We start from the raw sequence: 12,430 nt of genomic DNA, 5'->3' as shown, positions 1-12,430 counted from the left end.
AATAAATAAATAAATAATAATTATATTATTATTCATATTAAATTCACGTAATAAAATATGTCACGCGCGTGCTAATGAAAATAGGCGGGTATTGTAGGTTGACGTGACTCGAAACTAACCCAAACCACTCCTGCAGGTAGCGTGATGCCAATAATAATATTATTCTCTGTCGGAATCAGAGTTTAAACACCTCGACTTGTATTATTGTGATGTTGGAGATTGAATTTCGTTATAAAAAACGGGACAAATTTTAAAGGTTCAGCTTTTTTGGTAACATGCCTGTCGATTAGTATACTAAAGCATATTTCAGTAAGGCTATTTATTTACCATTTGCAACTACTCGGTTTAATATTAATTGAATCAGCTAGCGTTATTATGATTACGTTTTTGATGTCGAAATGAAACTCTCTTTCTAGCTCTTTTGCAATCAATCAAGCAATCACAATCGCAATACCTGCGCTTATTGAACAATGTACCATTTAAAAAGGGTTTTCAAGTTTTATTATTGTGAGAGCCAGGTATAGGTTCAGTTTACCATAATTAAAAAAGAACCATCTCTGAGCGTAGATTGATGACAGTATCATCAATTTTTTTCCTCTTAGTTCTACACTATTAGTTTCAACAACCATAATAACAACTCCGATTTTTTGTTACCCATACACGCAGAGACATAAAAAGCAGAATAACATTTTTCATACCAAATTCCATGTAAGACGGGCGTGAGTATGTGTACAATGCTGTGTTATGCACGTAGTTTTAATTTCGCAAAGCTATTGTTAGGAATGTGCCTGGGCGTACATTGAAGAGACAAAAGGGAAGGGGAACTGACCGGCGACTGCTGCCACCTCCTTTGCCCCGACATGTAAGAAATCAGTAAGAGATAACGAGCTCGCAATCAGTTGCCTGCGCTCCTGAAAATCGAGTTGGTCGAGGCTGTTGGTCCTAGTCCCGCGCACCGCCTGGACGGGCGCGCTCAGCGACATGTCAACTACGCGTCGCCATGTCGCACTGGCGGCATCTTCACTATGGTAAGAACACCAATTACACTGTCAATGAACACTAAACAAAGCCACACGAGATGTGAAACCGACGCGAACAACGCCGACTACGACGTTTCCATTGCGAAATGCCTGCGCCGCTAGAGACGCTCAACGGCAAACTGGCGTGCGGGCGGCCGGTAACGCGGGGTAGAGTGGGGGCCCGCCTGCCTGCCTCTGTCCCTCCTGCATGTTGCAATGCACTCGACTCGCCTCTCCGGGCTGTAGTCGTAGCGAGACGGCTGGCGAGTATCTCTGCCGCGCCGCACCGCGCCGCCGCCGACACTTTAACTAACACAGACACAGCCGGCCGACAACGAACTACGGTACGTCGTGATGGCGCGCGGTGTCTGCCACTCCCGCCAGAATTATGAATGTTTTGCTCTATTTGTATTGTAACATTTGTACGCAGATACTGACTACGCCGACATAAATAAATAAATTATAATTGTTGTTTGGTACTCAAGTTTTACATGCCTCTTCATCCTTTAAGTGTACAACAACATGAAGCATTTATTGTAGAGTCGTTTTGAGTTCAAGGTTGTTTTTATTATTGTGCAGCTAAATTAGAGACATTTTATAATAGTTTGCTTACAGTCTAGGTATTCTAGTTATAATTTAATAAAATATGTGTTAACTACATATATAATAGTACTTTCAATAATAAGACAAAATAACATCGTAGCGACTAACTGTCGAGATAACTATTTCAAATATGTGTGAGCATTAAATCAAAATACACAAGAGATAAACTTGATGACTTCAATGTATGAACATATAACTAGTATGTGTTAGTATGAGGCACACATAATAATCTACATAAAAACAGCCTCATTTTCATTATACATACTTTAGTGATATTCATCACCTTGATTATACAAGGAAATATATTTTCGCAGCTATTTCATGTCAATGCATTGGCATTCGTAATTTAAAATCCGAAAACAGATTTATCGCGGTGACAATACTGTGTAGAGCTAATATTTGGCTAATATCTTTCATCTCAAGATTTAAGTAAGAATATCGGCGAAAGCATATTATAAACTATTCAAACTACGTTTGAGCTATGCGAGTGAGGTTCACATAATATATCTTCCTACAGCCCATACATAAATGGGATACCACATCTGATTACACAAGTCGCCGTAAACATAATCAAACCATCAATTCCACTTCCTGCAATTTGTCTGCACTATCACGTAGGTACTTAGAAGTTGTTCCCTTTGAATTTAAACTACATCGTTAGCCACTGCATATATTATTTGCGTACTTAACCGTTTAAGGATAGTTCAAAACCTAATGGTCGGTCATGGAAACTTGACAAAATGGAGATCGACTTATTCTTAGGATAATATATAAACAAATTATGATATACATACAAGAGAAAGTTAACAACACGTCAAACGTGAGGCACCCCTCTTTTTGCGTGGGTCACCTATAATTTTTAAACCCCCAAAGATTATATCATTTTCTATTAATGATATAACCTTTTACATAATTTTCAATTTACTGGCATTAATTACCGTATATTTAGCATCACAGTATTACTTTTATAGCTACAACGATTGATAGAAAATCTAAAATATATTCGTTACACATTAGTTAATTAAACCGCTGCGATGTCTTGTTCAACAAAACCAAAAAGAGGACTCGGCCTTAACCGGACCTTAGCAGCAAGTGTCCCTCGAAAACTCGTAAGTCGACAAAGAATATGGTGGAATAATTATAGTGGAGGCCTACCACCACATCTTGAAATAAAATACTGCATTAGTGGAAGAGTGACAGCGAGCTACACAGCGTAGGGCAGCGTCCCTTTTCCACAACTGCGATTATCCTGTTTTAAAAGGTGGTAGTAGGCTCCTCGTTTTGCAGACGACGACGGGCGTACATATTATGTTTGTTGTACACACTGTATACTTCGCCGGCAAGGCGTACACAATATAATCGATTGTGAGGTCGTTTAACCAGCATATTGGAACTCACTTAATCCAATTTATTATGGTACGCTCCACCCTTTTACGTAAACAATATTTATTTACTTAGTTGAAGAGGTATGTGTATGTAACTTATAGGCTTCATACGAAACGTACGTGGTTTCGTTTTTCCTACTTGTACTTGGTACATTCAACGGTGTTTATCCGATATAATGTCTCTTGCTCATTTTAAGGGAAAACGATTTTTTGCATGCCAAAATTAAACAATAATTAATTTTCAGCTTCACCTATGTCTAACTTATCAACTTTGATCTAGTCGTTTGTTTTTAATTAAGCAACAAACATAATCAGCCTTGGCCTTTTCGTTCCATGTACGGATTTACATGCACCAAGGTGCAGGATCGATGCCCAACAAAGGCAAATACCTATGTGGTGTTTTCAAGTTATGTATTTTCTTGACTTTTTTAAGGTATAAAGTATAAGATCCCTTACAACTTATCTTACCACTGACAAGGGATGAAGGACAAAATCGCGGATTCCTTGATTCCAAATATGGGAATTAGAAATCGGAAGCTAGTGTGGTGATCAATGCTTAAACCTTCCCTGTACTGGAAGCAGTGGGAATTATTTATTATACCATTATAACAGACATACAAATATGCTCACTCGTCTTATATTAAAATTGAATATTGGATACATTTATCAATAAACACAGTTAAATAAATTGAAAATGTTCACTAAGTACATGTCATTCCATTAGCTGGCGTATGAAAGACAGTTAATAATGTATTTTTAAAGAAATGGGTCACCCTAACAAATGAGGGACTGAAAAGCATGCCGGTTCTTTTGCTATAATAAATCAGTCCAAGGTTGCTTCGTTTTTACTTGCATCAATTACAAACTTTGCAAGCGCTGTGTGCAACCATCTGTCATGCAAAACTGTTTAAAACAAACAGTATGGTGCTCCAGTTAATAGGATTTTGACAATGGCTATTAGCTAAAAATGAAGAAACGAAATGACGTTGAACGAAGTTGTTTTGACATTTCTTTTCATTGTAATCAGTTTAGCAAACGTCGACTTTATCGCGCTCAAAAGTATGACATGTAAAAGATTTTGATATTAATTATAATTTATTTATATTTGCACGTAACTAACTTTAAAGCAACGCCATCTAGTCTCAAACAAAGCAAAGCTTGCTTCGCGGGTTCGATCCCCGCGTAGGATAAGCACTTCTGTGATCAACGAATCTTTGTTCTGAGTCTGGGTGCCTTTGTGCACGTGATTTGAACTTTTGCGAAACCCCCGAGACACAAATATTAAGGAATAGCTTTTTTTTAAAAAGGGTTTCTATAACTTGGTATTATTAACACTAGACAACTATTTACCATACTTATATATTTCTTAACATGTACATACATATATATTATATGTTACACCTAAGCACTGGAAAAAAATATCGTCCAAACATCATACATACGTACAGGAAAGGATTCAAACCCACGAATATCCAATATACCAATCAGGTTTCCACCAGAACAACAGGCTGGCCAAAGATTTTTGTATCGATGGTTCTTCATTCATCACACGATGGCTCATCACTTCAACCGTTGTGAAAGAAAATTAAAAATAAACCTATATCAACGTGGCACTACAAGGTAAAACAATAACTATATATGTAGAGTACATGAGAACAGGTGTCTGCTGCTAGTGACACCTGCTTTACAGTTATAAAATTAATGGAGTCTAGAATTTTATTATTATAACGTAAACTAACCAGCTTATAACTTAGTATATGGTGCATCTTCGAGAACAGGATGCTTTTTAAATCACTTTGAATAAAGATTGTGACAATACATACATTAAAAACTTTTTATAATAAACTTTTCTTAATTTATGACAATTTACACGAGCATAAGGTTAATTGCAAACTTTTACATTGTTAATCTACTATATCTAATATTTATCAAACAGACAGAGTTTAATTGATTAATAATATAATGACATACAGCGCCCACAAGAAAAATAAGAAGGAAAATTTCACAAAAATGAGAACCTGGGCACTGACATTTTGAACTGAAGAGGCGGTCACAAAGAATATTAATGAATGGACACTTAATAATTAATTGAATTAATGATAAGTAGGTCACTTCATTGGTACGCCCATAGATACAATCACTTTGTTTATAAAGGCCGCCTATACCGTCCAATCTTTTCCGAAAGAAATGTTGAAAATGGTATTCTTAAAAACTTCCAGGAAAAGTTCTGCTACAACGACTTTTGTTATCGCGTCTGTATCGTTTTATATTAAGCTTATTATGACCTATTTTTGAGAAAACATTTCCGTTATTTCTTTATTTAGTTTCCTTCCGTTTCCGCTCAATGCTCGGCGATCCCCTTTCCTTTGCAACATCTGTAGCCGTTATATATCTTAAATCTATTTTTATCGAGTTCATTATAAGATACCTACCCATCGACACTGATTTAATGTTAAATGTATTATCTGCTTTCTGTTATTATCAAACCATATATTCCATACATCTTTCTTGACTTTCTTCGATGCCATTTGCAGCTTCGTGCATGAAATCAATAAACTACAAAACGTGTGTGACCAGATGCGAAAAAAATGCTTTACGGTATTTTAAAATGGAACGATGTTTTTCCTTAGATTGCAACTCTTGTAGGCTACATCTCTAGTTATCTATTGTCTCTGAACCAAAGAGTTTGACTAACACGTTACACACGGCACTTGACTTGAAACCTATGTCGCAAGTCACAATACATATCGCGGTGGAAAATCTATGCATGATTTAAATGTACTACGTATAATTGTTAACAGAATGTGAGTCAGAAGGCGTTATAATAAAATACCTTTGTTATGATTCACAATATCAATTTTCAATCACTATGATGGTTACCTGACGATTGTATTAGATTCGATTACCTGGTTGGGCAAAGTAATTACTCTGAACGGCTTTGAATTTCTGTCCGGAAATTCCTTACATTACACTTCTTCACTTTGTTTGATTATACACAGACTACACAGTTGATAATATGTGTCCCAAAAGAACTGATAATAATCTATTTTCAGATATTAGTGAAATGTCAACTAACATAAGATTCTTTTATATGTTAAGTTGTAATAGTTTTCATTTAAATAGTTCGTAACCAATAGTGTAAGGGTTTAATTTTTTGATAAACTATGTTTTATAGTACATAGATGTATGAATCATGGACTTTGAACCGTTAAGTCAACAAAAGAAGGGACAGCGTTATTCCCTGCGAAAACAACAAATACAGAGACAAACAAATCGCAAACAAATATTTGAGTAATGTAACTCGAGTTTAAACGGTTTGTGGTCAAACGTTATGTTTGATTAGCCTATTTCGTCATTAATTTACCGAGTTCCCTCGGCTGCTAATAAACGCTCCCCCACCTACCAGACGCCCTAACAAATTTATGGTTTCCACTTTGCCTACCGGCGTTTTATGAAGTAGGTAAGTCAAACTGGTAGACAGGTAGAATGGCAAAGCGTTATGAACTTTTGCTACCCTGGTTCACGAATACTAAAATCAGAACCAAGACTAACGGAAGAATTTACGAGTCGCATGTAATCTAAATAATCATATGGTTGTTAATTACATTTCAAGTGTCTTGCTCGAGAGTCATCGTAACCCATGTAAACAGTGAAGTGTCCGTTTTAAAGATAACAATTATAAGTTGCTAACTCATTACCGGCTCAAAGATAGAAAGCGTAGAGAAATTATGGACGTATGTTGATGCTTCTGAAATTACGGTGAAATTATCAAATTGCTGTAATAAACAATTAGAAGGTGCAATAGTAAAATATGTAATCTATGGAGATGTGTAAGGCCTATGTTAGATGTATGTATATAGAGGGCAATATATTGACTTGTAGTTAAACAAATAATATCTTGGTATGCAAGATAGCGTTGACTTACAATGCTCTTCATCTATAACTTCAGAATCACTGCTTATCTCATCGTCTACCGGTCTGTGTCTAAACTTTTTATTTAACACATTCATATTGTCACTGGCGACGGTCACAATCACAGACACTACAGTTCACAGTAACGCAGCACACACTAAATATTTACATTTTACCAGCCACTTTGATATCCCAGTTGTACGAAACTTTAAATAACACTAAGACTTTACGCACTGAATGATTAGATAGCAATTGATAACATCAACTTATCAAAATGTTTCTCTATTGGTGTTTGATCATATTGATTTCGTCACAGCAAATAGCAATCAGGGTATTAACAAGGTCAGCATATTATGTGAATTACTTATTTATTTAATAGAATTAATAACATTTAATTAAGTAGTTACAATAAAGGCATGTGCAGAGATGTATAAGGGCTTGCAAAGCCGGTGTGACACTAATAAAGGACGGCAAGTAACTAGTATTTTACGTCAGAATGCGTTATGGATTAGTTAAGCGCGATTTTCCTGTCACACTACTCACACTATTGCAAAATGTCATTCAGTCAACATGGATTCCCGCATTTGAACACAGCACTACTATTCATTCGAGGCATCCGAGCTCTTCCTAATAAGGAATATCTTTTCTGAATCTATTGACTACGTTAAAAAGATTGAACACGAAACAGATATTGGCGTGATAAACGAATTTTAAAAGTGTTACCCTCGAATAAGCATATTCAGCGCTTTTGATGATGGGCTCGGTTGGGATTAGATTAAGCGTGTAGCCCTTATTTATAAATAGATGTCTATTGCCCTAGAAAATAAGCGAACCATATTTTCATGCTAGAAACCTATGTAGCGTATAATGTAGGCGATGAAGCTTAAATAAAGTAACATAATACTTAATCAATGCACATAGTAGCATGTATAGACTTAAGCTATTTTTTAACTTGTTATTTCCAGGCTAATCAGTTTATACTAAAACTATCAGAATATCAGTGCATCTAGAAACAAGGAGAACCCCAATTAGCTTCTAAATCTGAAAATACTAATCGATCAACACATCACTCTAGGACATCCGTCGACGTTCATCCGTCAACGATATTAAATAAAGTAGTTATGGATGCCAAACATAGGACATCGTTTAAATCTAGGAAATGACGCCGTAAGGGCGATTTGTAGAGGCGAGTAGACATATAGTTTTACCAAAACGTTTCGGTCGTAATCAACAGAACATGAGATAAATAACAAATCAGTTCGTTGCAATAATATAATCAGAAACAGCCGTCACTCTCACCTCTAGTGTACACAGGGAAATCGCCGTCAGATCGACTGTGAGTAAGCATGGGTCCGTAGCACCGCCACGGCGGTCTGTCTCGCACCGCCCGTGGGCCCTCCACGGCCGTTCACCTAAACCAGCCCATCAGCACAATAAACACGGCACAGAAGGCCCCTACTTCTACGAAGCACTATTAGCGTGGCGTCCAGCTCACAGAACTCGCGACAACTCGCCGATGGCGGCGCCACAGAAGCGTGAGCGATCGGAGGCTGCGCGGCGCATCTCACGCGCGCATCCCTCACCCCTTCTGTTGCTCTAGCTAGCGCCCGCCGCGAGCCAGGCCCTCCGCCCCCCGAGCAAACACGTGTACTGTGTGTCGTTTATACGAGCCTTTCTGTGTAGTAAACGCCCTATTCAGAATGTCTGCATATAATTCAATTTAAATATATTTTTACGTAATTTTACTAGCGCATCACACGAAATGGATAACCGATCACATAAATAGTATAATTGAAATAAAAATCAGTTCAGTTTCCAGTTACCAGGTTGAACCTGGTCCAGATTCACTTTTTACAAAATTTGATTGACGACGATAAAAATATAAGCACACTATCTAAATAAGTATTGAGATAATTGTAACCTTGAAGAATTTGTGTAATCTAAAGCTTACATGTAATTACTTTGGTCTGTTCTAATATAATGAAATTAACAAAAGTTAAGAATAACGTTCTTATGATTCAAACCGTGTCAAACCAGAGGAAAGTACCAGAATACCATAATAATTTGTAAATTACTTCTACCCTTTATATTTACGAAATTATAAATTTGAGAGTAGGTTACAAATGCATTTGGTTAAGCTATACCTTATAATATTGTATGTACTTAGTTCTTAGTAATTTGTATAAAACTAATCAAATACGCAATTTTATCATACGTGAGTATGTAGCGAAGGAGATGACATCTGTGAAATGGGCCAGCTTTAGCTGGACAAGCCATATCTGTGTGTTTATGTAAATTGCAATACTACTGCTTATATCATTTATTATTAGAAGAGAAATCATTATTTAACTTCATAAAAGTTTACTTTGATTTTACAAAATTGATGTACTCACTTATATCGCCATTGGCTGTTGCGGAATCAAATGGAATAGATAAATGGCGTCCACCTTTTCCCACAGGAAGCACACCCAGATTTGGTTTGTCCTCGTTCTCACCTAAGTAAAATATATAAAGCTTTTATGTACAAAAATATTAAATAAAAAGCAAAAGAGACATCATAACATGACCTGGGATATGAAAATAAAATTAAAAGCTTATTTGATCATTTATTGAAACTCTTCAACATGTAGTGCATAACAATAAAAACTAAAATATTTAAATTGATTATTGCTATCATAAGCATTCAAATAATGTTCCACATTGGATTATCAATGTAGGATACATAATCTGAGTAGTCCATATAGTCATGCATGCTCCCAGCCGCTCTATTCATACTCCTTTGTTGCTTGTCCAGTTCCACAATATAAATTTGTTTATACAGTTCCTTCCAGTTTCTAACATCTGCCTGAGAATTACACTCAAAATCCCTCTTGCACAACGAGTACCACAAACTGTCATTGTCAAGCAACATTTTCAGCCTTGAGTTGGTTTTACATATACTAAGGATATCTTGAACAGGTAAGTTTAGCATTATTTTAAAAAGCACTTCTTCAGGTAATCCAGCTAAACTTGCACTGGGATAACCATGGTGACTTAGTATTTTGCTTTTAACGGCAGATATTATTTTATTTTTGAATGTTGTTGAAAAGTGTTTCAAGTCTCGAAATATCATTGGAATGGATGTTGCTTGTGGTGAGACCACATAACGGCTGATTGGTAAACAGATGGTGTATGTTTCATGGTTCAGCTCATTAGCTACTACATTCACTAGAACAGTTGCTCCAAGTGGACTCATTATCACTTTTAGAGTAACATTTTTAAATCCTGACAGGATGAATGTGGTTTCGTAGATTCCAGAGGGTTGCTTCCATCTAGATAACAGTACTGAATTGAATGATTGCATAGGATCTATCTCCACATGATTATTTGTAAGTATAAAGCCATTCTCTATCATCAGCACTACAATCATAACAAATAGAAAATCTTTTTGTATTGAATCAAACGTTTTGCTCTCAGCTAAAATTCTTTTTACTATTTCATGCAGCAGGGGTGCTACTTCCTCAGTAGTACTTTCTTCTAGAGTCAAACCCATGTTGTATGTTTTACGTTATTTTTTATTCATTTTAGAGGAAAATAAGGAAGAGCGTACAAGAATTTTCCAAAGGCAAATATTCCTGTACAATCAAATTTAATATTGTACTTAGAATAACGATTGTTTACAAAATGAAACGTCATTCTCCAACTTCGCAGCCGACATTGACAGGACGCGTTCCGTTTACGAAGACAGCGATGATGTTATACAATTTGAACTTTGGTTTAATTTATCGTTATAGACGTAACAAATATTGTTTAAAAAACATAATCATAAAATATATTTGAGAGGTATATTTATGGAACGAATGCAGTATATTAACTTAAATCGAAACAATAAATGGCAAGCTTGCCGTGTAAATACACCAGTCCTCAAAATTAGAAAACAATAATCTCAAAATTACTGTTAATCATGTAAACAGTAATTTCGTGAGATAATTGAACAAATTTTTTTGAAACATTTCAGTGATAAGATGAAGTATTCAAAAAATGTACTTAATAAACCTGCATATTTGCAAACAGAAAGTTCTTTCTATGATGGAAAATAAAATGCATACATAAGTGAAAAAGCTCAACAGCTTAAACATTTTCGTAGGTATCGAAAGCATTATTTGATGACATGTTGAAGAGAAATTACGAAACTATTTTAATAGGAGCTTGCTTTATTGTATATAAATAAAAGTAGTATTTTTTATCAATTCTGCTTCTATTATTTATATTATATTTTTAGTTTATAATATTGCACTAATTATTTATTTCTTAGGTGCACTACTGTAGGATGTCATTTTGGATACCATTTTTAGTGTGGGTAAAAATAAAAATGTTATAAAAAAAAAAAATATGTTAAAACCACAAAGACAACATTTAAGGGTCACAATATATAATTATATTTTACCGAAAAGCCCAAAATTTATTTCATTACATTCAATTTGGTTTTAGGTCCAGATCTAGAGCAGTATAATATTTTGTATTCAATTTCTACTGAGGATATTATATGTTATTTCAATAGTTTTAAAACATGATACTTCAAGCAGCTTTGGGAGATGAAGGCACTCAAATAACAAAATAACTCATCATATTACTTTTATCAACTAACTAGACCCAACAGTACTAAAATAGTTCCAGTTATTCAATATAGACACCAATAATGATGATAGATATCAAATAATATAATACTGTTACACCTTGTTGAATGATGGTACATTATTTATAACACTGAAATTATAAAACACTAAGCTTGTGATATTTTTAGCTGTCTCCTTTGCCTATGAATTGAAATAGAAGTGGAGTAAAAGTACATTTTGCAACAAACCAATAATTTATTTTAACAGTTTTTTTTTTAATAAACAAACCTAACAGGTTTACATGTATTAACGTGTCTCCATCTATACATATGTATGTTATATGAACTGATGTTTGTCACAACCTGTCATGATTTGATAAGTTTTAACTTACACTTTGAAAACTTTTTAATAAAACTGCACATTATTTATAGGAAAAGTAACGCAAGTAACAACAAAACATGTTTGTGACCAGTTAGAATGCGGTTATCGGGTAGATCGTTAAGTTTTTGGCAAACGAGATAGCTTTAATGGCAGCATTTCGGTCTCACGAGGTTACTCACGATCAAACTTGATTATCCGGTGTTCTCATGAAGGACTTATCAAAATAATAAATGAAAAGGGCGCTTACCAGTACTTCCACTGTTCACGGGCTTTTTGTTACTCTTTAGAGAACCTTCCAAGTTATGATTATTAGAACTTTTGTCGTTGTCACTAGCCATTGAAAATATTCAAACGCTAAGTACTACGTATAAAAAGTATCACAATCTTTAGTCAATTTCAATCATATTTTATATTTCACCAGTATGTTATGTAAAAACAACTATAAAAGTAAAAAAGCACTCTTCATAAATATCATGTTTACACCCTCTGTTTCAGACAGATGACAGAAACCTCCGACTTAAAGATCACAGATAAA

The 12,430-nt window shown here is 35.1% G+C and overlaps 2 protein-coding genes across 9 annotated transcripts in view; both read right to left on the bottom strand.

Moving 5' to 3' along the window:
- Positions 1 to 12,402, bottom strand: part of LOC113504419 (phosphatase and actin regulator 4B) — a 48,626-nt gene extending 36,224 nt beyond the window's left edge. For 2 of the 8 annotated variants that reach the window (XM_026886683.1, XM_026886684.1), the window contains exons 1-2: positions 12,143 to 12,402; positions 9,313 to 9,414 (exon numbers count right to left, since the gene is read on the bottom strand). In XM_026886683.1, coding sequence (XP_026742484.1) covers positions 9,313 to 9,414; positions 12,143 to 12,233 — 193 coding nt within the window. In that variant the 5' untranslated portion in view covers positions 12,234 to 12,402. Of the gene's footprint in view, positions 1 to 829; positions 1,587 to 6,932; positions 7,474 to 8,218; positions 8,650 to 9,312; positions 9,415 to 12,142 lie in introns of those variants that run through there. The other 6 variants (XM_026886685.1, XM_026886686.1, XM_026886688.1 and 3 more) reach the window with 5 other exon arrangements.
- Positions 9,506 to 11,105, bottom strand: LOC113504426. Its single transcript, XM_026886700.1, has one exon. It carries the CDS (start codon positions 10,449 to 10,451, stop codon positions 9,603 to 9,605), a length of 849 nt encoding a protein of 282 aa, XP_026742501.1. The 5' UTR covers positions 10,452 to 11,105; the 3' UTR covers positions 9,506 to 9,602.
- Positions 12,403 to 12,430: the final 28 nt, after the last annotated feature.

Source organism: Trichoplusia ni, chromosome 22 (assembly GCF_003590095.1).
Source record: "Trichoplusia ni isolate ovarian cell line Hi5 chromosome 22, tn1, whole genome shotgun sequence".
Classification (NCBI taxonomy): domain Eukaryota; kingdom Metazoa; phylum Arthropoda; class Insecta; order Lepidoptera; family Noctuidae; genus Trichoplusia; species Trichoplusia ni.
Note: the sequence above shows the minus strand (reverse complement) of the source record. Positions and strands in the feature narration are given on the sequence as shown.

Bases quoted from the DNA above. Each gene is read 5' to 3' on its own strand.
- LOC113504426 (XM_026886700.1), bottom strand. From the start codon at position 10,451: ATGGGTTTGACTCTAGAAGAAAGTACTACTGAGGAAGTAGCACCCCTG.